The following is a 22,918-nucleotide window of genomic DNA, read 5'->3' as shown; positions in this document are numbered from 1 at the left end:
GGGCCTTGTCCCTGACAGCATGGATGTTGAAAGGTTGATCCTTCAACCACTTAACCTTTCGAAACCAGTTTCCCCGTGTCTTGATTGCTTCACGGAAGCCTTCCACGAGAAAATCTTACTCCTATAAATGGAAAAGGTTCACATCATAGTGCACTTCTCAGTCCCTTGACCCCTTTTCCTGTCCAATCCCAAAGTTTTTGGACTATCTCTGACATCTATCAGAGTCAGGTCTAAAGACATCCATAAAGGTATCAGGGATGTCCCTATATCAGTACAACCCCTCGTAACACGCTTTTTATTTATTTATTTATTTATTATTTTTATATACCGACATTCGATCTGAGATATCACACTGGTTTACATTCAGGTACTGTAGGTATTTCCCTATCCCCAGAGAGCTTACAATCTAAGTTTTTGTACCTGAGGCAATGGAGGGTAAAGTGACTTCCCCAAGGTCACAAGGAGCGACAGCAGGACTCGAACCCTGGTCTCCTGGTTTGTAGTCCACTGCTCTAACCACTAGCTATTTCTCCTCCCATATCAAGCCACCTTTACGTCCTCCGGCCCCTTCTTGGGACCTTAACCTGGTTTTCGGTCTGCTCATGAAACCACCATTCCCTGTACGTACCAGGATCAGTCCAGACACCTGGGTTGTGACTCCGCACCAGCAGATGGAGACAGAGCAAGACTTGTCGGGCACCCTCACATATAGTAAGGCGCCACCCACAGCTCGTCAGTCTTTCTCTGTCTCCAGCAGATGGGGCAGGTTCACCCACAGGCTCTGAGGATCCCTGGGTAGTTGTTTAGCTAGTCAGGGTTGTTGGATTTGGTTTAATTTGTTTGGATTATAAAAAAAAAGGCTTCGCTTGTCCTGAAAGCCTCCCAGGGGGGTTGCGAGGTCCTGAGGGGACTACCCCTCCCTGGTCGAGGCCGCTGCTGAGGGTTGAGGACCCGGCCTGTCCCTGGCAGCAGCGCCGGGGGTGACACCGGGAGCCCAGTTCACTCACCCCCGCTGGACCGGATACTTCAGGACCAAGGTCAGCGGCAGGTAGAAAAAAAAAAAAAGGGGGACTTTGTTTTCTTTCTTGCCGTTTTCGCCGTCTGTGAGGTTGGCTTTGGTTTTCGCAGGGGGAGCGTTCCGCGGGCGGCTTTGATTTTTTTCTGGTCTCTTGGCGGCTTCGGCGGTCCGGGCCGGTGCGGTGCATGCCGAGGGGCGTTACGGACCGCGCGTGCGGCTCCGCGCGCGACGGGCTTTGTTTTTTCCTGTCTATCGGGCGGTGAAGGGCCGTTCGAGGGCGGTCGGGGGGTTCGCACTCGACCGTGATCGCCGCCGCGCGCTGCCCCTGAAGGAGAAGGCAGGGCCGACCTGTTCCCGCTCAGCGCGGGAACGGCGGCCATTTTAGAGTCCGTAAGGGAGGCCACGCGGCGGGCGGTGGAAAATGGCGGCATGCCGCCGGCGTTGTCTCCCCAGCAGCGGGACCCCGAGGGGGATCCCCCGCGGGGGGCTGCTTCTTCGGCGGTTCGGAGTCAGGAGGAGGCCTCCTCCGATCCTGAGGCCTCGTTTTCGTCGGCCCTCGCGGTGCTTGAAATAAATAAATAAATAAATAAATAAACGCTTAAAACGGAAGGGATCGTCTGTCAAAGGGGGTTCAGACAGTCGGTCTGATCCCCAGAAGAAGCGAGCGGGGGAGGGTCCCCGTGGACCCGCTTAGAGAGCGGCGCTCAGGCCGCGGGGCCCCCCAGGAGACCGACTCCGAATCGGCTTTATCCGGGGACGTAGACCCTGATTTAGGGGCCCCACGGGACGACGGTGCGCACGCGGACGCGGATACGATCCACGCGGGGCACGGCAAGGGCACCCCTGCGGTGGAGGGTGCCGACTCCAAGGTGGTGCGCTTGTTCCGGAAGGAGGAGCTCGCACCGCTTATTCCGGCTATTCTTCTGGAAGTGGGTGTGGATGCCCCACCCATGGAGCCTAGAAAGGATTTACCAAGATGGACCCGGTGCTGTTGGGCCTGACGGGACCCGCGGTGGTTTTTTCCGGTCCATTTTTCCGCTTCGGATTTTCTCTTTCGAGAATGGGACACCCCGGAGTTGGGCTTAAAGGTTAGTAAAGCTATGGATAAGCTGTACCCGTTGCCGGAGGACGCGTTGGATTCCCCGCGTCTTCCTCGAGTGGACACAAAGGTTTCGGCGGTCACTAAACGGTCGACGATTCCGGTGACGGGGGCCACGGCGCTCAAGGATATCCAAGACAGAAAGCTGGAGGCTCAGCTCAAGAAAGTCTTTGAGGTTTCGGCTCTGGGCGCACGGGCGGCTATTGGTAGTATTTTGCCCTGAGAGCTGGCTTGCGCTGGGCTCAGGTTCTTCAGGCCAAGGCGAGCCTCTCGGGTGAGGAGGCGGCGCAAGCGGACAACTTGGAGGCGGTTATTGCGTATGGCGTGGAGGCGATGCACGACCTTCTGTGGCCTTCGGCTAGGGCCATGGTCTCGGCAGTTTCGGCACAACGTCTCCTGTGGCTCCTTAATTGGGCGGCGGATGGATCTTCCAAGGCACACCTAGGTTCGCTCCCTTTTAAGGGGAAGTTGTTATTTGGCAAACAACTGGACGACCTGATGCAGTACCTTGGTGAAAACCGGGCGTTCAAGTTACCGGAGGACAGATACAGGGCCCGGTCTTCGTTTTCCAATAGGTCCCGCGTTTGTGGGCCCAGGAAGTCGCGGCCACAGAGATCGTCGGGGGCCCCGTATAGATCTAGTTCCTCTCGACGGTCGTCGTGGTCCCAGTCCTTTCGAGGAAGGACATTTGGACGGCAAGGCGGTTCCTCGTCTGGGACCAGTCCGAAGCCCGCCCAATGAAATGCGGAGGGCCCCTTCCCCGCAGCTGGCTCCATTGTTTACACCGGAGGTAGGAGCCAGGTTGGCGCGGTTTTACGGGGAACGGGCCAGGAGAATCACGGACCAGTGGGTCCTCAGCGTGATAAGACACGGTTACTCGTTACATTTTGCTCGGGTTTCGGCGGACATAGTTCTGGTGTCCCCTTACAAGGGAGGCATCAAGCGTTGGCAGTCCGGGATACGCTGCGACGCCTAGAAGACCTGGGCGCGGTAGTTCCCGTGTCTCCGGGACAGCGTCATCTGGGCCGGTATTCCATTTACTTCATAGTGCCAAAGAAGGAGGGCACTTTCCGACCCATCCTGGACCTCAAAGGAGTCAACAGATGTCTCCGCGTCCCTCGATTCCAAATGGAGACGATCCGCTCAGTCATAGCTTCGGTTCGACCAGGGGAATTCCTGGCATCGCTGGATCCGACGGAGGCTTACCTCACATCGGAATTCGGCTGTGCCATCAGCGAACGCCCCTACTTGGACGATTGGCTGATTCGAGCCAAATCCGAAATGCAGTGCCGACAGGCAGTCGACAGAGTCCTGCAGCTCTTGCGGTCGCTCGGATGGGTGGTCAATCTCGCCAAAAGCCGGCTGGTCCCCACCCAAACCCTGGAATACTTGGGAGCGCTGTTCGACACGACGCAAGGCAGGGTGTTTCTGTCCATGGAGCGGGTCTGCAAGCTGCAGGGTCAGGTGAGCCGTCCTGTCCCTCCGGATTCCGCAGGTGTGCGATTACCTGATGGTGTTGGGATCGATGGCGTCAATGTGGGCGCTAGTCCCTTGGGCGGTCGCTCATCTACGTCCATTGCAATCCGCATTGCTCTCCCGCTGGAGGCCGGTGTCCGAGGAGTTTTATCTTCCCCTCCCGCTCACAGATCAGGCGAGGTCCAGTTTGCAGTGGTGGCTCAAAACCAACAATCTGACACGCGGAGTGTCCCTGCTCATGCCCGCCTGGACGGTAGTCGCCACGGATGCCAGCTTATCCGGCTGGGGGGCGGTTTGCAGGGGCCGCTCGGTGCAGGGACAGTGGTCCAAAGCACAGTCACAGTGGTCCATCACTTGCTTGCAGACCAGAGCGGTCACGATGGGCGCTACAGTCGTTCCTCCCATTGCTCCGGGGGACTTCGGTCAGAGTGTTGTCGGACAATACGACCACAGTGGCGTATATCAATCGCCAGGGCGGTACGAAGAGCCGTGCGATGGCGGAGCAGGCGCGGCTGCTAATGCTCTGGGCGGAAAGAAATCTGATCAACATCGCGGCGTCCCACATCGCCGGAGTGGACAATGTCCAAGCGGATTTCCTCAGTTGGCATCGGTTGGACCCAGGGGAGTGGGAGCTGCTGGAGATGGCTTACCACCTAATTTGCCAAAGGTGGGGAACGCCACACATGGTTTTGATGGCCACCGCTCAGAACGCCAAGGCTCCCCTATTCTTCAGTCGACGGAGAGAACGAGGAGCCGAAGGGGTAGATACGCTGGTACTCCCTTGGCCCACGGACGTTCTCCTATATGTGTTCCCTTCCTGGCCTCTGATAGGCAAAGTCCTTCGTCGAATAGAATCGCATCCGGCGGAGGTGGTCATGGTCATGGTGGCGCCAGAGTGGCCACGACGGCCATGGTTCGCGGACCTCTTGCTCTTGGCAATGGAGGCTCCTCTCCGTTTTCGGGGAGACGCGGCTCTCCTGCGGCAGGGTCCGGTATGTTTGGAGGACGTGGCTCACTTCTGTCTCGCGGCGTGGCTTTGAGAGGAAACGTTTAAAGACAAAGGGATATTCAGATGCGGTGGTAGCTACCTTGCTGAGTTCTAGGAAGCGGTCTACGTCTTTTGACTACGTCCGGGTCTGGACGGTGTTTGACGATTGGTGTAGATCGCGTGAGGTGAATCCGGGGTTACCATCCGTGCCGGATGTCCTCGCTTTTCTTCTGGCATGCAGCGCCCTCCGAGTACAGGTAGCGGCGCTTGGCTGTCTCAGAGGAAAGGTGCACGGTCGGTCGCTGGCTCATCATCCAGACGTGGCGCGTTTTCTTCGTGGAGCTACGCATTTGCGGCCTCCGTTGCGGCACCCTTGTCCTTGACTTTTAATTTGGTGCTCTCTGCTCTGTGCACGTCGCCTTTCGGAGGGCGACACTAACAGACCTTACCCTGAAGGTGGTTTTTTCTTGTAGCAATTGCGTCGGCGAGGCGATTTTCAGAGTTGCAGGCGTTACTTTGTCGAGAGCCGTTTTTTGCGCTTCTCGGATTCTGGAGTCTCTCTAAAGACCGTTCCTTCTTTCCTTCCGAAGGTGGTGTCTGCTTGTCTTTTGAACCAGATGGTTGAATGGCCTGTTTTCCTGAGGGCCCGCGGGCTGATCTGGACGCCCAGGTGTTGGAGAAACTTGATGTCCGCAGAGTTCTGCTCCGTTATCTGGAGGTAACGAATCCTTTTCGGGTTTTGGACCATCTTTTTGTTTTGTTTTCGGGTCCAAAGCAGGGCGGCGCTGCTTCTCGAGCGTCAATTTCTCAGTGGCTGAAGGCAGCTATTTCTCCTGCGTACCTATTGAAAGATAAGCCTGTTCCGGTGAGCCTCCGCGCTCACTTGACGCGCGCTCAGTCCACCTCGTGGGCAGAATCTTCGCAAGTGTCGCCACAGGAGTTTCGCAGGGCGGCAATTTGGAAGTCGTTGCATACGTTTGCTCGACACTATCGGCTGGATGTTCAGAACCTGGATTCAGGGGGTTTCGGGGGGAGAGTTCTGCGAGCGGGACTCTCTGGTTCCCACCCTCGGTAGTTCAGCTCTGGTACATCCCAGGTGTCTGGACTGATCCTGGTACGTACAGGGAAAGGAAAATTAGTTTCTTACCTGATAATTTTCGTTCTTGTAGTACCAAGGATCAGTCCAGGCTCCCGCCCAAGTATTGTTTTCGGTTTAAGAAGAGTCCGCTCGGTTGGTTTCGATTGTTTTTCAGTATCTGTTGTTGGTCCTCTGGTTCTGGAAGTTCTGATCCAGCTGGGGGTTTTTGGTTGAATCGGCCCTAGTGTGGGGCGGTATAGTTAGTTAGTTTGGTTTCATTGCAGTTTTGCTTTGACATTCGTAAGACTGACGAGCTGTGGGTGGCGCCTTACTATATGTGAGGGAGCCCGACAAGTCTCCATCTGCTGGTGCGGAGTCACAATCAGGTGTCTGGACTGATCCTTGGTACTACAGGAACGAAAATTATCAGGTAAGAAACTAATTTTCCTTTTGGACCTCTTCACTCCTGTGACCTAAAGTTTCTCACATGGAAAGTGATTTTCCTGTTGGCTATCACTTCAGCTCGCAGGGTTAGTGAGTTACAGGCCCTAGTTACCTATCCGCCTTACACTAAACTCCTGCAGTACCGGGCGGTACTCCGCACTCACCCTAAGTTTTTACCTAAGGTAGTCTCGGAGTTTCATATTAATCAATCCATCCTACTACCTACGTTTTTTCCTAGGCCCCATTCCAATCCAGGGGAACAGGTTCTGCATACCCTTGACTGGAAACGGGCTCTAGCTTTTTATCTAGACCGTACAGTTGCCCACAGGAAGAGCACTCAGTTATTTGTCTCTTTCCATCCTAACAAATTAGGGCAGCCTGTAGGTAACAGACTCTCTCCTCCTGGTTGGCGGACTGCATATCTTTTTGCTGTCAGCACGCAGGCATTCCATTTCCAAGACCGTGTTAAAGCACACTCTGTGAGGGCCATGGCGACTTCAGTAGCACACCTACGATCGGTGCCGCTTCCTGACGTTTGCAGGGCTGCCACCTGGAGTTCTCTCCATACCTTTGCATCCCACTATTGCTTAGACAAAGCCAGAAGACAAGATTCCATCTTCGGCCAGTCTGTCCTGCGTAACTTATTTCCGACATGACATACCAACACCCTTCCGCCTGCCCGGTGGGGTTCAGGATGCCCTCTACCAAATTCCACCCCAGTTGTTGTGCCTGTTGCACGCCATTGGGTACATTTGGTGCATGCTCGGACATCCTCAGCTCGGTACTCACCCATATGTGAGGACTACCATCCTGCGTGTCCTGTGAGAAAGCAAATGTTGCTTACCTGTAACAGGTGTTGTCACAGGACAGCAGGATGTTAGTCCTCATGATACCTGCCCGCCGCCCCGCGGTGTTGGGTTCGTAACGTTTATTGTTTTATTTTTCAGCACTGCCTGTAGCTTTCAAATAAGACTGAAGGGGACCCCTGCTGGCTGCAGGGTTCGTGCCATGCTCGGCATGCCCTGTAGGGGCCAGTCAAAGTTCTGGAAACTTTGACAGAAGTTTTCCATGATTGGGCTCCATCCTGATGATGTCACCCATATGTGAGGACTAACATCCTGCTGTCCTGTGAGAACACCTGCTATAGGTAAGCAACATTTGCTTTCTCTTATTCCTGTCCTCCGGTAGCCGCGGCAGTGGGGACTCGCCCAACTTGTTGGCTAGTTTCTCTAGTTCGCTTCCGAACAGGAGTGTTCCCTTGAAAGGCATCCTTGTGAGTCTCGTTTTGGATGATGCGTCAGCAGACCAGTTTCGGAGCCAGATTTGTCTTCTGGCTGCCACGGCGGATGAGACTCCTCTAGCTGCTGTGCGTACCAGATCCGAAGCGGCATCCGCGAGGAATGATTCAGCTGGTTCCAGGGCTTCCCCGGGAGTGATGTTCCTGGTCTGTGCTAAGCAGATGCGTGTCACCATGGCACAACAGGAGGAGGAGGAATAGCCTAGTGGTTAGAGCAGTGGACTATGAACCAGGAGACCAAGGTTCAAGTCCTGCTGTCGCTCCTTGTGACCTTGGGCAAGTCACTTTACCCTACATTGCCTCAGGTACAAAAACCTAGATTGTAAGCCCTCTGGGGATAGAGAAATACAGTACCTGAATGTAAACCGGTGTGATGTCTCAATTGAGATGAATGTCGGTATATAAAAATAATAAATAAAATAAAAATAAAATCTGTAAAGACATAACGGAGAAGTCAAAGGACTGTTTGAGGATGGATTCCATCCTTGAGTGCTGCTCCTCCCTCCACCGGGATAGTAGTGCGCTTCGAGACCGCTCAGACCATGGCATCCACTTTCGGACATGCCAGGAGATCTTTGGCGGCAGGGTCCAGAGGGTACATGGCTGCCAGAGCCCGGTCTCCTTTGAATGTATCCACAAGACCATTCATTCTTTGAATGAATCCACAAGACCGACCAGGGAAGCCTACAGAGGATGCCTCATTGTTCCACCCACGAAAACCACTAATCACAGCACCTTAAGAGACCGAGCCCTTTCCACCGCAGGCCCACAGTTATGGAACTCCATCCCTCCAGAACTCAGAAACGAACCATGTCTCCTAACCTTTAGGAAAAGACTCAAGACATGGCTTTTCAGGCAAGCCTTCTCGAACTCTACCTAATATGCACCATAAACAAACTCTCTACTCAGAGACTGTACATATGAGACACCATATTTATATTGAACTTTTGTACATAATTATTCTCCTCTATCTCTTTCTATTTCTTACATTCCCAGTTCATTAGCCCTTGTTAATTGTAACTGCTTCTCTTCATCACGTTATTTATGTTTTTTGGTTGTATTATCCGCACCCCTGTTTTCTGTAAACCGACATGATGTGAACGAGTTCATGAATGCCGGTATAAAAAAAACCTTAAATAAATAAATAAATAATAATGTGGTTTCTGGGGCCTCCCATTCCAGGTCAATTAGTTGCTGGATGGTTTGTAATAGTGGGAAATGGCGGGAGGTCTGACGAAGTCCCTCCAAAAGTGGGTTCGTCTTAGGTTCCCCTGAGGCACTTGTGTCCGGGATGGCAAGCTCTTTTAAGTTATGTGTGACCAGGTCTGGAAGCTTGTCCTTGGTGAAGAAGCGTCTCATGGTTCGATGGGGCTCTGTCCCCCTTCCTCCAGGGGTTCTGACTCCTCATCTGAGATGTCTGTGTCCCTGAAGGTGGGGCTTCTGGGCGGAGGGATCACTTCTCTGGGCATAGAGGGTCCTGCCATGTTGAAGTCCTCTGGTGGGGCCTGTGACCGCACTGTAGGAGGCCCCGGTTGCATGTGGATGAAGGTATGCAGACCTTTGAAGAATTCCACCCAGGAGATGCTAGGTCCTGCGTACCGCTCGAGAGGCTGGGGTCCGGTACCGGCTGGGGAGGGCCATGAGTTGGGTCCCCTAAGGCCTCTTCGCACTGTATACACAGGGCCGTGGCCTCCTCATGCTGTGCAGCTCTAATGTGGCATGCTGGGCAGAGGCCCTGAGCTTTGAGCTTATTTTCAGGTGGTGCCATGGCTTGTGCGCATACAATACAGATGTGCGCACCGGGGTGCGTCGAAGTTGCGCGCGTAGGTTTGGTGCATGTGTGCAGGGCGATGTGCGCGCACGGGTCGATATTATGTGCTCGGTACTTGTGCGCTCGGTACTTGTGCGCTCAGGGTATTTGAGCGCGCGGCTCGCCTCAGTGCGCACGGATCGAGATGGCGGACAGGGCTGCAAACAGGGCCAAAATGGTGACTGCTACCACACGGACAATATGGCGACCACCTCGGAGGGTCTCTCCACGTGGGAGGACCCTTGGATCTGACCGGGGTCTAGCCCTGCTAGGGCCGATCAACCCGATGGCACTGGTCCCGGCTGGCGACCTGTGTGTCTCCTCGAGCTTCGGAGACCGGAGACTTTTAAATAGATTTCTACCTTACCTTGTCTCTGCGCTTCCTGGTTTCGTTCCGGGCGGTCTCCGGCTGCGGGGGGAGAGGGAAATACCTTCACCGCTGCGCTCGAGGTTGCACCCGCTGCCCCTCAGCCTCACCCGATGTCGAGGGCTAGGTCCCCGCCGAGGGTCGGCCGCCGGACCGAGGCTCACCTCCGAGGGATCGTGGAAATCACCTCGGGAATCTCAACTGGGGGAGGGACCCAATGGTTGTCACTGCAGGAGAGCGGGGCTCATCTGTAGAGGTAAGATTTCTTCTTAATTTGGATTTCTTTGGTAAAATTTACTCTAACGCTGTGCTAGCGTGCATAGAGTCCCTAACTGCTATGGAGATGGAAAATACTGAAGTGCTGCACTTCCTGCAGGGGTATATGTACTAGGGGCTGACGTCAGATTGAAATCTGATCCGTCTCCAACTGCTCTCAGGAGTACACTATACCCATTGGTCCTGAGTACATCTGTCTACACTAAGGAAAACGAAATTATCATGTAACTAATTTCTCCAATTTATTTAGCTTTATATTCTGCTTTTCGCACTTTTTTCAGCACTTCAAAGTGGATTACATTTGCTACTGGTATCTTGGGTAGAGTAATAGTTTCTTTCTTTGTTGGAGATTTGCCTAGCAGTGACGTTGTCTTGGTTATATCCCTTCTCCAGGCATTATTGTATGGCTGTTGGGGTTCGAGAAGTTGCATCTTTTGCCAGAGCAGCCTCCTCCCTTACGAGGAAGTAGCTTTGGTACATCCCACTTGTGTAGACTGGACTGCCTGGATGAAGAGGAAGGTGAAATTAGTACTTACCTGATAATTTCCTTTCCTCGCTGAGAGGCAGGCCAATCCACAATCCTACCCTGAGCTGCCTGTACTGATTTTTTCTATTTGTCCTTTCTCAGGGCCATTATTGGAAGTAGAATTCGTAGGCCGATGCAGATCTTCAGGTCGTTTAAGGGCCTTGTAAGTATTTGCCTTCTTTGTCTGTTGTGGCTTCTGCATTTCCTTCTCGTCTGAGTCCAGTGCGTTGCCCACTGGAAGAAAAAAAAGGACGTGAATGATTAGGGGAGGAAGTGTTTTTAACTCCGGACTTACAGTTCTAGTGTTAATTAGTTGTCACAGTTGACTTTTGCAGAATACTGGCATACTGATGTCAGTACAGGGCTATATGAGGGTCACATCAGCGAATCAGTTGGTTTCTGTCTCCATCTGCTGGTAGGTGTGCATAACCCACTTATGTGGACTGGCTTGCCTATCCTAGAGGAAAGAAAATTATCAGCTGAGTAGTAATTTCACCTTCCTGGGTTTTTGAATCCTGGATGTCTGACTTCTGGGTGGGAGTAGTGGGGTGGATATACAGGACGCTGCAAAGTTGGGGAAATTGGGTGTCTCAGAGTTACAGGTCTTGTTCTACCAGAGCCCATTGTAACCAATTTATTCCTGGGTTTCTGAATCCTCTGTGAGAGCTGGGAGAGGCAATCTGGATGTACAGCAGATTATGTATTGGTCTGCTTCACTCTAGCCTGCGAGCCTTGAAAACGCTCCAAACTTCCTGGGCCCGTTTAGTTATAAGAAGCTTTCCTTGGGATCATGTGACTCTACTGCTACGTGAATTACTTTGGTTGCTGCTCCAGCAGTGGATTAAATTCTAAATTTTAACTCTTTTGTTTAGATCTCTGAAGTTTAATGGTCCATGATTATTATTATTTTAATTTGTTATTATAATGTTTAGTTTGGCAGATCTGCTATAAGTAGATTTTAATTGTTATTAAATGAATAGTAGATAAGCCCAGAGGAACCAGACCTACAGGAATCCTAAAGGAGGGACCTGTCTGATCTCCCAAGTTCTTGAATTGCATCAGCTTTATTTCTGCATCCTACACAGTATGGTAAAGAGAACCCACTGATTTTCTTAACTTCTCTGAATATTTCTATAGAGACATCATAGAGAGGTTTTCATAGCCATCACATAAAGTTTCTGCTAAGCTACAGAATTCTTTAATATGCATTCATTATGTGATATTTCTAAACATCTCATTTCAGGTTATTGGTAGCTTTCCATGCCATTGTTACTTACACATGATTAATTCCTTCATTTTGTATCCAGCAGACAATGAGGTCATACAGGAAGTGAAGAGGGAGGAGAATCGAGAAGAATACCCTATAGTATTAGCACTTACACCAAGACAATCAGGAAATGCCTGTGAGAATCTTGCCCAGAGGACTGAGGGGGGAGACATTAGCCAAAGACAGCAGGAATCAGAGAAGAAGGAGCAAGACTCTGCAGGAGAGTCACTTGATGGAGTCACTGCTTGTGAGAGAAGTGACAGGGAGTTCACAGACATCCCTGAGCACCAGGGACACCTGAGAAGAGAGAATGCCTTCCAGAGTAATAACAGTGATCAAATGACTTCTGCCTTCCAACAGAAAGAGGAGGAATGGAAGAAATGCTTTCACTGTGACACCTGTGGGAAAAACTTTAATAGAAAATGTCATTTTGTGTTGCACCAGAGGAGTCACCCAGGAGCGAGACCTTTTCCATGCAAACAGAAGTTAACCCTGAACTTATACCAGAGAATCCTCACTGAAGGGAGCACTTTCACTTGTATCGAATGCAAGAAAACCTTTTCTTGCAGGGAATCCTTAGTAATACACCAAGGTACACACACAGGTAAGATACCCTCTCATTGCTCTCAAGATGGGGAATCTTACAGTTCTGAGTTCTCTTTATTACATCAGAAAATGGAGACCGAAGAGAGAACATTTTCATGTTCTGAAAGTGGAAAAAACATCATTCAAATGCAAGACCTAATAATAAACCAAGTAATGCAGAGAGAATTATTATTCATTAGTACTGATGGTGACAGAAACTTCAATCAGAAAGGAAACTTCACAAGACAACAAAAATTCCAACCAGGAGACAGAGCATTTTCAAGTAATAAATGCAATAAAGGTTTATGTGAAGAGGAAGTTATTGCAGGAGACACAAACATTTTTACTGGTGAGAGACTGTTGTCTTGTATTCAGTCTGAAAAAAGCTTCTGTGGGAAGGCAGTTGACAAAGAACAGAAGAAAATCCCCAGAGTAGAAAGTCAGTTTATATGCACTGAGTGTGATAAAAGCTTCAATCAGAAGTACAAACTCATAATCCACCAGAGAATCCACACCGGAGAAAAACCATTTAAATGTACTGAATGTGGTAAAAGCTTAAGTGACAAGAAATCTCTCAGACGGCATCAGACTATCCATACTGGAGAAAAACCATTTAAATGTACCGAATGTGGTAAAAGCTTCAGTGACAAGAAATCTCTCAGACCCCATCAGAAAAGCCATACTGGAGAAAAACCATTTAAATGTACCGAATGTGGTAAAAGCTTCAGTGACAAAGACGGTCTCAGACGGCATCAGAAAATCCATATTGTAGAAAAACCATTTAAATGTACTGAATGTTGTAAAAGCTTCAGTGACAAGAAATCTCTCAGACGACATCAGAAAATCCATACTGGAGGAAAACCATTTAAATGTACTGAATGTGATAAAAGCTTTAGTGTGATGTCATCTCTCATGCAGCATCAGAAAATCCATACTGGAGAAAAACCATTTAAATGTCCTGAATGTGGTAAAGGCTTTAGTTGGGCGTCATCTGTCATGCAGCATCAGAAAATACATACTGGAGAAAAACCATTTAAATGTACCGAATGTGGTAAAAGCTTCAGTGACAAGAAATCTCTCAGCCGGCATCAGAAGATCCATACTGGAGAAAAACCATTTAGATGTAATGAATGTGGTAAAAGCTTCAGGGAGAGAGACTATCTCAGACAGCATCAGAAAATCCATATTGGAGAAAAACCATTTAAATGTACTGAATGTGGTAAAAGTTTCAGTGACAAAGACCGTCTCAGACGGCATCAGAAAATCCATATTGGAGAAAAACCATTTAAATGGATTGTGGTAAAAGCTTTAGTGTGATGTCATCTCTCATGCAGCATCAGAAAATCCATTCTGGAGAAAAAACAATTTAAATGTACTGAATGTGGTAAAAGTTTCAGTGACAAGAAATGTCTCAGAAGGCATCAGAAAATCCATACTGGAGGAAAACCATTTAAATGTACTGAATGTGGTAAAAGCTTTAGTCGGATGTCGTCTCTCATGCAGCATCAGATAATCCATTTAAATGTACTGAATGTGGTAAAAGCTTCTCTCAGAAGGTGCGTTTGACATTGCATCAGAAAATCCATACTGGAGAAAAACCATTTAAATTTTTATTTATTTTATTTATTTTGAAGGTTTTGTATACCGATATTCGTTAGGAAAACATCACATCGGTTTCCATAGAACTATAAAATAGCCAACAGGGCTTTACAATGAACCTGATACAATAAACAATGAACAGGGGAGGGGGCGGGGAGGAAGGGGAGGTGGATTAGAGGGTGTGGGAAACCAGGGTTATACTGTACATATGGGTTAACATAAAACATATTTAAATACAATTATAATTAGCATACATTATAGTTAGTAGAAATATAGATAATGTACTTTGAAAATTAGGAGGATGGAGTTAAAGACTGGGTACTGAATGTGGTGAAAGCTTCCGTCAGAAGGACTCTTAAATTGCATCAGAGTGTCCATACTGGAGAAAAAGCATTTAAATGTATTGAATGTGGTAAAAGCTTCTCTCGGAGGGTGCATTTGATATTGCATCAGAGAATCCATACTGGAGAAAAACTATTTAAATATACTGAATGTGGCAAACGCTTTAGTCAGAAGATACATGTCATGCAACATCAGAAAATTCATACTGGAGGAAAACCAAGTTAATGTACTGTGTCTGGTAAAAACTTCAGTAGAAAGGAAGACACTTGCCACCAGTCATTCAAGAAAAAACTGAAAACCTGGCTATTCAGCCAAGCATTTCCATGATTTCTAAAAAGCTGCTTCAACGAACTCTTATTACATCCTCTCCGCTCCAACTATATAACCCCTCCATCCCCCTCCCTCCATTCTTCTCTCCCCCCTTGGATTTAGACATATAAGACTTTGTTGTGCCATGTATATTTTATTCTTATGGTTATGTTTAGCTATGTATTTTTTGCTCCTATGTTTAAATGTTACTCAAAAAGTTATACAATATGTTACTCAAAAAAGTTCTTTGTTATATGTAATTGCCCACAAGCAAGCTTATTCAACTCTTCTCTGTAAACCGATTTGATTTACATATAATGTAAGAAGATCGGTATATAAAAACCATAAATAAATAAATAAGACCTTGCAAGCCACCAGAAAAGTTGCACAGGAATCAAATTCAGTTCACATGCTTTCATATGGGTTTTGAATAGAAGAGTGGCCTACTAAAAGTTATGAAAATGCCGGCTGCAAGAACAATACAACTTCTCCATTTCCATCAAGTAAGCTATAAGAATCAGGGAGGTTGATATTTAGATGCCAGAAAGCTGGATAAGTAGTTCTTATCCTTCCATCTCACTGCTGCTGAATATCCAGTTATGTTCAATGGCTGAGAAAGCTGTGGGTGGATCAGAGTGGTGCTACTTAGCTGGAAAAGTTATTCAGCTAAGTAGCGATTTTGGCAACATGGGTGTTTTGCATGATTTGTAGTTTTGGGTTTTTTTTTTTGCACTGTGACAGTTTTCCCCAGAGAGCTCCTTCCCTGTGTGCTGGCTTGCAGGTAGTGTTTGACCACTGCACTGTAGTTCAAGCAGAGGCTTTGGATGCTGCCCTGACTGAAGGTGGCTTGATCAGCAATCACATCCCCTGATGCATAGAGAGAGGAATATCGAGTAAGAAAAGGGAAGTGATAATCCCCTTATATAGGTCCTTGGTGAGGCCTCACCTGGAGTACTGTGTTCAGTTCTGGAGACCGTATCTCCGAAGGGACAAAGACAAGATGGAGGCAGTCCAGAGACCAAAAAGGTGGAGGGTCTTCATCGAATGACTTGTGAGGAGAGATGAAGAATCTAAATATGTACACCATGGAGGAAAAGAGGAGCAGGGGTGATATGATTCAAACTTTCAGATACTTGAAAGGTTTTAATGATCCAAAGACAACGTCAAACCTTTTCCGTTGCAAAAAAATCAGCAGAACCAGGGGTCACGATTTAAAACTCCAGGGAGGAAGACTCAGAACCAATGTCAGGAAGTATTTCTTCACGGAGAAGGTGGTGGATGCCTGGAACACCCTTCCGGAGGAAGTGGTGAAGACCAAAACTGTGAAGGATTTCAAAGGGGTGTGGGATAAACACTGTGGATCCATAAAGTCTAGAACAGACACACGCAGACACACAGCAGGAAGATTGGTAAGGCCGTGGTGAGTTTACGTCACCACGGCCCGAAGAAAAAGGGCACGTCTAAACGTGCAGGTGCTCCGCCTCCTTCCTGCCCACGCGGCCCCGGAAGAAAAATGTTGCCGGAGCCGCACGGGCAGGAAGGAGATGAAGCAGCCGCGTGTAGAAGAGGAGCCGCGTTGTTGCAGCGGGCGAGAAGAGGCCCGGTAGCATGGCCCCCACCGCGGATCGGATCGGCCCGAGAAGATCAGAGTCGCCGCGATCGGCCCGAGAAGATCAGGGCCGCTGCAGAGCCCATCCTGCAGCGACCCGTGAAGAGGAGGCCCAGAGGTAAGAGAGAGGCTGAGGGCCCGTAGAGTGCGTGTATTAGCTGAGTTGAGAGATTGGGTGCCTATATGAGCTGAGTTGAGAGATTGGGTGCCTGTGTGAGTTGAGAGATTGGGTGTGGGAGTGAAGACCTCAATGTTTGCAGAGACAGCATGTGAGAGCCTGTGTGTGTGAGAGAGAGACAGCATGTGACAGAGCCTGTGCATGAGCAAGACAGCATGTGGGAGTGAGAGAGAGCCTGGGTGTGTGAGAGTCAGACAGCATGTGCAAGAGAGAGACTGTGTATGAATGATTGTATGAGAGAGAGAGCATGTGAGAGTGAGAGCCTGTGTGTGTGTGTGTGTGTGAGAGAGAGAGAAAGCATGTGAGAATGAGAACCTGACTGAGAGAAGAAGATAGATGGAGAGAAAAGAAATAGAAAAAAAGACAATATGAAATGAATTGGCAAAAAAATAAGAAAGGGGAGGTGGAACAAAAAAGCCTGGGACCAACCGATTAGAAAACTAAGATCAGACAGCAAAGGTAATAAATAAATAAATTACTTTTTACTGATTGGCACATGTAATCTTTGTTAATGTCAAGAGTGGCACTTTCTCTATGCGGATCTCACAATGTACGAGATCAACATGGAGGAAGTAGAAACCCACGGGGCCTGCACAGAGGAGGCAGCAGAATGGGCTTCAGTGCCAATAGCAGCAATCAGCACCTCCCCAATAGCCATGCGGCATCAGTGGCAGCAGAGGAATGAGAGAGGCTCCGAGGTTGCTGGCAAAAGAAAGAGAGGGGGTCTGCCTTTAGTGTGTGCATGTGTATGAATGGGTGCCTGCCTGGGGGATGGTGAGGGAGTGGTGTGAAAATGAATGGGAGCCTGCCTGGGGGTCAGTTTTAGTGTGTGAGAATGACTGGGAGCTTGCCTGGGTGTGTGTGTTTGTGTGTATGTGAGGGAGCCAGAGAGAGTGTGTATGAGAAAATTCAGGGGAGTAAGAGTTTGTGTGTGGGGTGTGTGTGGAGGGGGAGAGAGTGTCTTAGAGCCTGAGAGTGTGTCAGTGTCTGTGAGAGCGAGAGGTTTTGGTGGGTATAAGAGCATGAATGTGTATGTGTGAGAGAGAATGGACATGTGAGTCTGTGTGAGAGAGGATAACCTCTGGGAAATTGTAAAAAATGTATATGATTTTAATTAATAGAAATTCTATCTATCAGTAGTTTTAAAATATTCTTTTATTAGTATGGTTTTACTATTATAACTGATGCTTTATGTTTCTTGATTTTATTTGTTTTATGAGGAATGGTGGTTCTGTTTTTCCATTGTTAATACACAGAGTCTGGCTTCTTGGTGTTTCCATTTCAGTTTTTGTCTAATTTGTGCTCCTTTATTTTGTATTCTGTATTTGTTGAGGGTCTGTCTCTGCTCTGTGTGTGTGACCATGATGAGAGATTCTGCTAGCATAGGGATCTATAGCAATCGGGTTTGTTTTGTTTCCTCAGTAGGTGGTATATTGGTATTCTAGGACCCAGTATAATATTTACCCTTGCTTTTTCACAGGTAGGGTTATTGTTGTTTGAGTTCTTGGTGTTATTACTGTTATGTTACAATGGGATTGCAGTATAGATTTTGAGTGTCTTTTTTGCAAGGTTTTATTTTAGTTCACAATGTGCCTGGCAGTGGAAGGTGTTTGTGCTGCTGTTACTGTGAGGTGACACCAGCATTTGAAAATATCTTTTAGTATGATGAGCTGTAAGGGAAACATCCAAGCTCCATTGTTTGGGGGAATTTCAGTGGATGCACAGAGTTACAGAACTGGAGGTGCAGGATTTATATTGACATTCTGTCCCTTCCTATAAATTCCAGATTTCACTCTCATAGCCATATAGAATTAGTTGAATGAGGCTATCAAATAATTATATAGTGTGAAACTGGCCAGCTTTTTAAAATTATGCAGAAGACCCTTTGGACTTTTTTATTAACACCAAATATTCAAAAGCTGTGTTCATCCCATCAAGCTCATATATCTCATTAAAGAGGTAAATTGAATAACACAATAACTTTGTTTTATTATTGTTACTCACAAATTATAACAATAACATTAATCTTGGAATATTATATATTTTTAATATAAACGAAAGGTTTTCACAAGATATGTTGTGTCGTGAAACATTTTATTATGTATATATTTAAGGAAACATACATAAATTGTCGAAATACATTTCATTCATTTAACCTTTAACCTCCGGTTTGCTTGTAGACTAATTACTGTGTCCCGAAATTATGTTTGTCTCAAAAGTGTGTCACCAACATGAAAAGTTTGGAAAGCTCTGGTCTAGAGGATGTGAATGAAGAGAAGAGGCTCGGGGGTGGCTTGCTTGTGGGAATGACAGCTACTACATGGATATTAATATCCTTATTCAATAAACATACACACAGTTAATGCGACTCCAACATTGCTCTATGCTTCAACGGCAAGAGGAAATGTGGAAAAAAGGATTTGCATCCTCAAAAAAAGCAGGGGAGTAGCTTGCTTGTTACGGTGGTTACTACCCCAAACCAAATAAGCCTGATACTTCACTTTCAATGCATATCCAGCATAGCTCTCTGCTTCACCGGCAGGGAGAATGAAGAAAAGACAATTTATATTCAGACAACAACCAACAAGGAATGAAATACATAGTCTGGGTAAACAAATAAGCATGGATGTAGCTTGCTTATTAAGGCGGTTACTACCCCGAATCAATTAAGCCTGATACTTCACTTGGAATACATATCCAGCGCAGTTCACTGCTTCAACGGCAGGGGGGAATGAAGTAAAGAGGATTTATATTCAGACAACCAACAAGGACTGAATTGCACAGTCAGGGTGAGCAAGCGTGGGAGTAGCTTGCGTATTACGGCGGTTACTACCCCAAACCAATTAGCTAGATACTTCACTTAGATGCAGCTCCAGCATTGCTCTCTACATCAATGGTGGGGGTGGAAGGGAATTGGAACCAAAAAGTTACCAATAAGGGCCCTGACTTCAGCGGTCAGAGTAACAGATAAGTATGGAAACAATTAGGTCTGAAAGCTTGCTGGGCAGACTGGATGGGCCGTTTGGTCTTCTTCTGCCATCACTTCTATGTTTCTATATGTTTCAGCCCTGGGTACCTGTAACACTGGAACACCCTGCTGTGCCATTGGCCAGAAAGCCCACTGTTAATACTCGGGCGGATTTTAAAAGCCCTGCTCGAGTAAATCCGCCCGGATTTACGCGAGCAGGGCCCTCGCGCGCCTATTTTGCATAGGCTGCCGGCGCGTGCAAGTCCCGGGGTTTTTCGAAGGGGGCGTGTCGGGGGCATTTTGGGGGCAGGACGCGGCATTTCGGGGGCGGGACCGGGGGTGTGACGCCGGCCCGGGGGCGTGGTCCAGGCCTCCGGACCAGCCCCCGGGTCGGAGAACGGCGCACCAGCAATCCGCTGGCACGCGTAGATTTACGTCTGCTTCTCACAGGCGTAAATCTAGGGAGAAAGGTAAGGGGGGGGTTTAGATAGGGCCGGGGGGGTGGGTTAGGTAGGGGAAGGGAGGGGAAGGTGAGGGGAGGGCGAAAGGAAGTTCCCTCCGAGGCGCGCACGCAGGCTGCCCAAAATTGGCAGCCTTGCGCGCGCGCCGATCCAGGATTTTAGAGGATACGCGCGTAACTTATAAAATCCAGCGTACTTTTTTAAAAAATCTACCCCACTGTGTTTCCTGATTGGCCCTGGAGACAGAGAACTCGCTCTGAGGGTTCTGGACAGGGATGCCAACCTGCCTTATTTTTTTTTTCAATTTGCGGCTTGCTTATTATTGGGCGTTTTTTCTGTCAATTGTTGATTTTTTGGACTTGGTGGGTGGGACTTGAGCCCAGCTGTTCCTGTGATTGGCTGCTGCTGCCGATGAGGCCTGGTCATGTCAGAGGAGCACATGGGCAGGCACTGATGGCAAGCAACAGCGTTGAGGAAGATTTTATGCAGCAGGGCAGTTTTGAAGGCTGAAGGGAGTGAAGCTCTCAACTGGCAACAACACAAAGAAGAGGGACCTGGAGGGGGAGGAAGGAGAGAATAAGGGTGGGGGAGTCAGACATGTGCTGGGGGGGAGGAAAATGAGTGGTGGGGATCAGTGTGAGGGGCTGTTCTTATTTTCCCCTTTGAAGGAGCTGCAGAGCTCAGTGGCTGAGACAGGAGTGGGGGGTGCACCCCTCAGCCATACAACTGGCCTGCATGGGAGGACGGCGGGATAGAAGCCATTACAGAAGAGGGAAGTGTGAGTTTGAAGATTTTACTTCTAGCACATTCTGGGGCCGAGCGCACTGAATAACCCGCAGTCGGACGCGAGTTAAATAGGCACTAATCCATGCAAATGCAATTATCGCCATCGGTGTTCATAACTGGCAGAACGCCGGTGACCCTAGCGCCTCCTCGCTAACGCAACCCCCTAATTACAATATAGCAGGGCCCCTCCCTTGCAGGAGCAATGCTATATTGTAATTTTTTTTTAATTGTGCTTTTTTTTTTTTTTTTGCATCAGTCCCTCTTTCTGGGACAATCTGTGTAATGTCAGGTAATCCACAACAATTTGATGGACATTTTAGGGGGTTAAATATTATTGCAAGCCACTGTGTTTCCTCCATTACAATCACAAAATTATTTTAAAGTGTTGTCTGTGTATAAATACCTTCTAATAAAAGCAGTTTTAATCTCAGGTGTTTTGGGCTTGTTTCTTCATGAAAACCTGGCTCCCCTGGTTCTTGAACTCGCCAGTCTGGGCAGGGAGTGCAGAGGAGCAGACCTCTGCGTTGAGGCCTTGTTCAGCTCCTGTGCTCAGCCTTTTCCTGTCAATAGCAGGGCTGAATTAGCCATGCTGTCATGGGATCTTGTCAATCAGGTCCGGCAGGCGGAGCTTGTCAAAGCAGAGATCAGAGCTTTGTTCTCTGCGGCTGCGCGTGTGTTCCCGCGCAGGAAAGTAACGGAATCTCCTCAGTCTGTTCTTTCCGCGCGCAGGATCGCACATGGAGCTGTTCTTCTCCTCAGTAAAAAAAAAAAAAAAAAAATAGAAAAATGTCAAAATCAGGATTTAAACCCTGCGAATGCGGCAAGGTAATGTCGGTCACTGATGGCCATGACCGATGTTACCGATGCCTAGGAACCGATCACAATCAGGAAGATTGTGAGTTTTGTTCACGGATGTCGCCCAGGGTGTTGAAACAGTGGGCCTACCAGCTTCAAGAACTTTTTGCCTCACCGGAGCCATCGGAGGCTCATTTGTCGCCTGGCCCGGCGAATCTACCGGCTCCCTCGAAAAGAGGGCATCCTCGTGTGATCCTAAACCCTCCAATCTTGGAGGTAAGGACATAGATAGTCGACAAAGGCCATCAGGTCTGCCAAAACCCATAGAGCCTGGATCGCCAGCGCCTGTCACGATGGCACCAGAGACATCGACTCCTACAACCTCTGCGCCTATCCTGCCCTATGCGCACACCACACTCTGTGCATAGCATTTTTGCGCCGGATGAAAGATCTGCGCACACAAGTTCTGTGCACATGGCGCCGAAGAACCCTGCGCGCAGGGTGCCGAAATATTCTGAACGCATGGCGCAGAAGATTTCTGCGTGCACTGAAAGGGAAATGTGCGCGCACAGCGCCGAAGTCTCTTGCGCGCATGGCGCCAAAGACAATTATGCGCCTGGCACCAACATCTGTGTACACGGCGCCGAAGAAACTTGTGCGCCCGGCACCGGAGATCTCTAGGCGCACAGCGTGGGAGACAGCGCCGATGGAATTTGCGCGCACAGACACAGAAAGATCCGCGCATAACTCTAAATCAGCGCACAAGTCACCAGAATACCCATTTCCTGGGATATATAAGTTGAAATGAAGACATAGAACCTCACAAAGGTCTTCTTCTACCTCTCCATCGATAACCCCACCTCGTTCGGGTACTTCCCTCTCTTCGAGAGCTGCTTCGACGGAATTTCAAATAAAACGTAGGAAACGATCACCGTCTCCACTTAGGAGTCATATAGACTCATCGTCACACTATTATCATAAGCACTTTCAGCAGTCCCACCACAAAAAGTCAGCAAAGAGGACTGCAACATGGGAAGTAAGCCCTTCGACTTCGAAATCATCTTATATACCATTTTCACACACCTTCTCCAATAGAGAGGTAATTCAAGTTCCATCCTCTGATGCTTCTACAGCTTCAGATGATTCGATGGACATACTATGTGTCAGGAACCAGAAAGACCATAAAATATCACATAGTCTACCTCAAAATGCTCCAATACAACCTACTGCATATGAGTCACAAGAACCAGATGAGCGTGCAATAATGCCCCCTCGAACAAAAAAGGCTTTTTATCACTTGTCCCAGTCCTTAGCAGGATTTTATGAAACTCTTCAGTCGTCATTCAAAATTACTAATATTGCCTCTGTCAATACTTCCGATCGTAAGACACAGGCTAATAGAGAACCGTTGGTGGAACCTCCCATATCTCCCATAATAAACCGACCCACTTCACCAAATTATAAACGGGATTCATCATTGGATTCTCCTTCACTGCAAACATCCCCCTCATCATCTACGGGATTTCCATCAGATCTGCAGGAGCAACCGCAGGAGCCGTACTCTTCTCCAGAAGACCTCACATACCCAAAATTTCTAGAAAAATTGGGTACAATATTACATCTAGAGGTCCAAAAAGAAA

The 22,918-nt window shown here is 48.3% G+C and overlaps 2 protein-coding genes across 9 annotated transcripts in view; both read left to right on the top strand.

Annotated features, from left to right (window-relative positions):
* The window catches only part of LOC115083630 (gastrula zinc finger protein XlCGF26.1-like), a 34,649-nt gene extending 20,725 nt beyond the window's left edge, over nt 1-13,924 (top strand). The window contains exons 1-2 of one of the 3 annotated variants that reach the window (XR_003854371.1): nt 10,077-10,542; nt 11,687-11,823. Coding sequence is in view for 2 of the 3 variants with exons in the window: in XM_029587560.1 (XP_029443420.1) it covers nt 11,687-13,548 (1,862 nt within the window). In the remaining variant the exon portion in view is untranslated. Of the gene's footprint in view, nt 1-10,076; nt 10,543-11,686 lie in introns of those variants that run through there. The other 2 variants (XM_029587560.1, XM_029587561.1) reach the window with 2 other exon arrangements.
* The window catches only part of LOC115083627 (zinc finger protein 585A-like), a 738,796-nt gene that overhangs the window by 467,216 nt on the left and 248,662 nt on the right, over nt 1-22,918 (top strand). The window lies entirely within an intron of this gene.

Source organism: Rhinatrema bivittatum, chromosome 2 (genome assembly GCF_901001135.1).
Source record: "Rhinatrema bivittatum chromosome 2, aRhiBiv1.1, whole genome shotgun sequence".
Lineage (NCBI taxonomy): Eukaryota > Metazoa > Chordata > Amphibia > Gymnophiona > Rhinatrematidae > Rhinatrema > Rhinatrema bivittatum.
The sequence above is the reverse complement of the archived record's forward strand: the minus strand, read 5'-3'. Positions and strand labels throughout refer to the sequence as shown.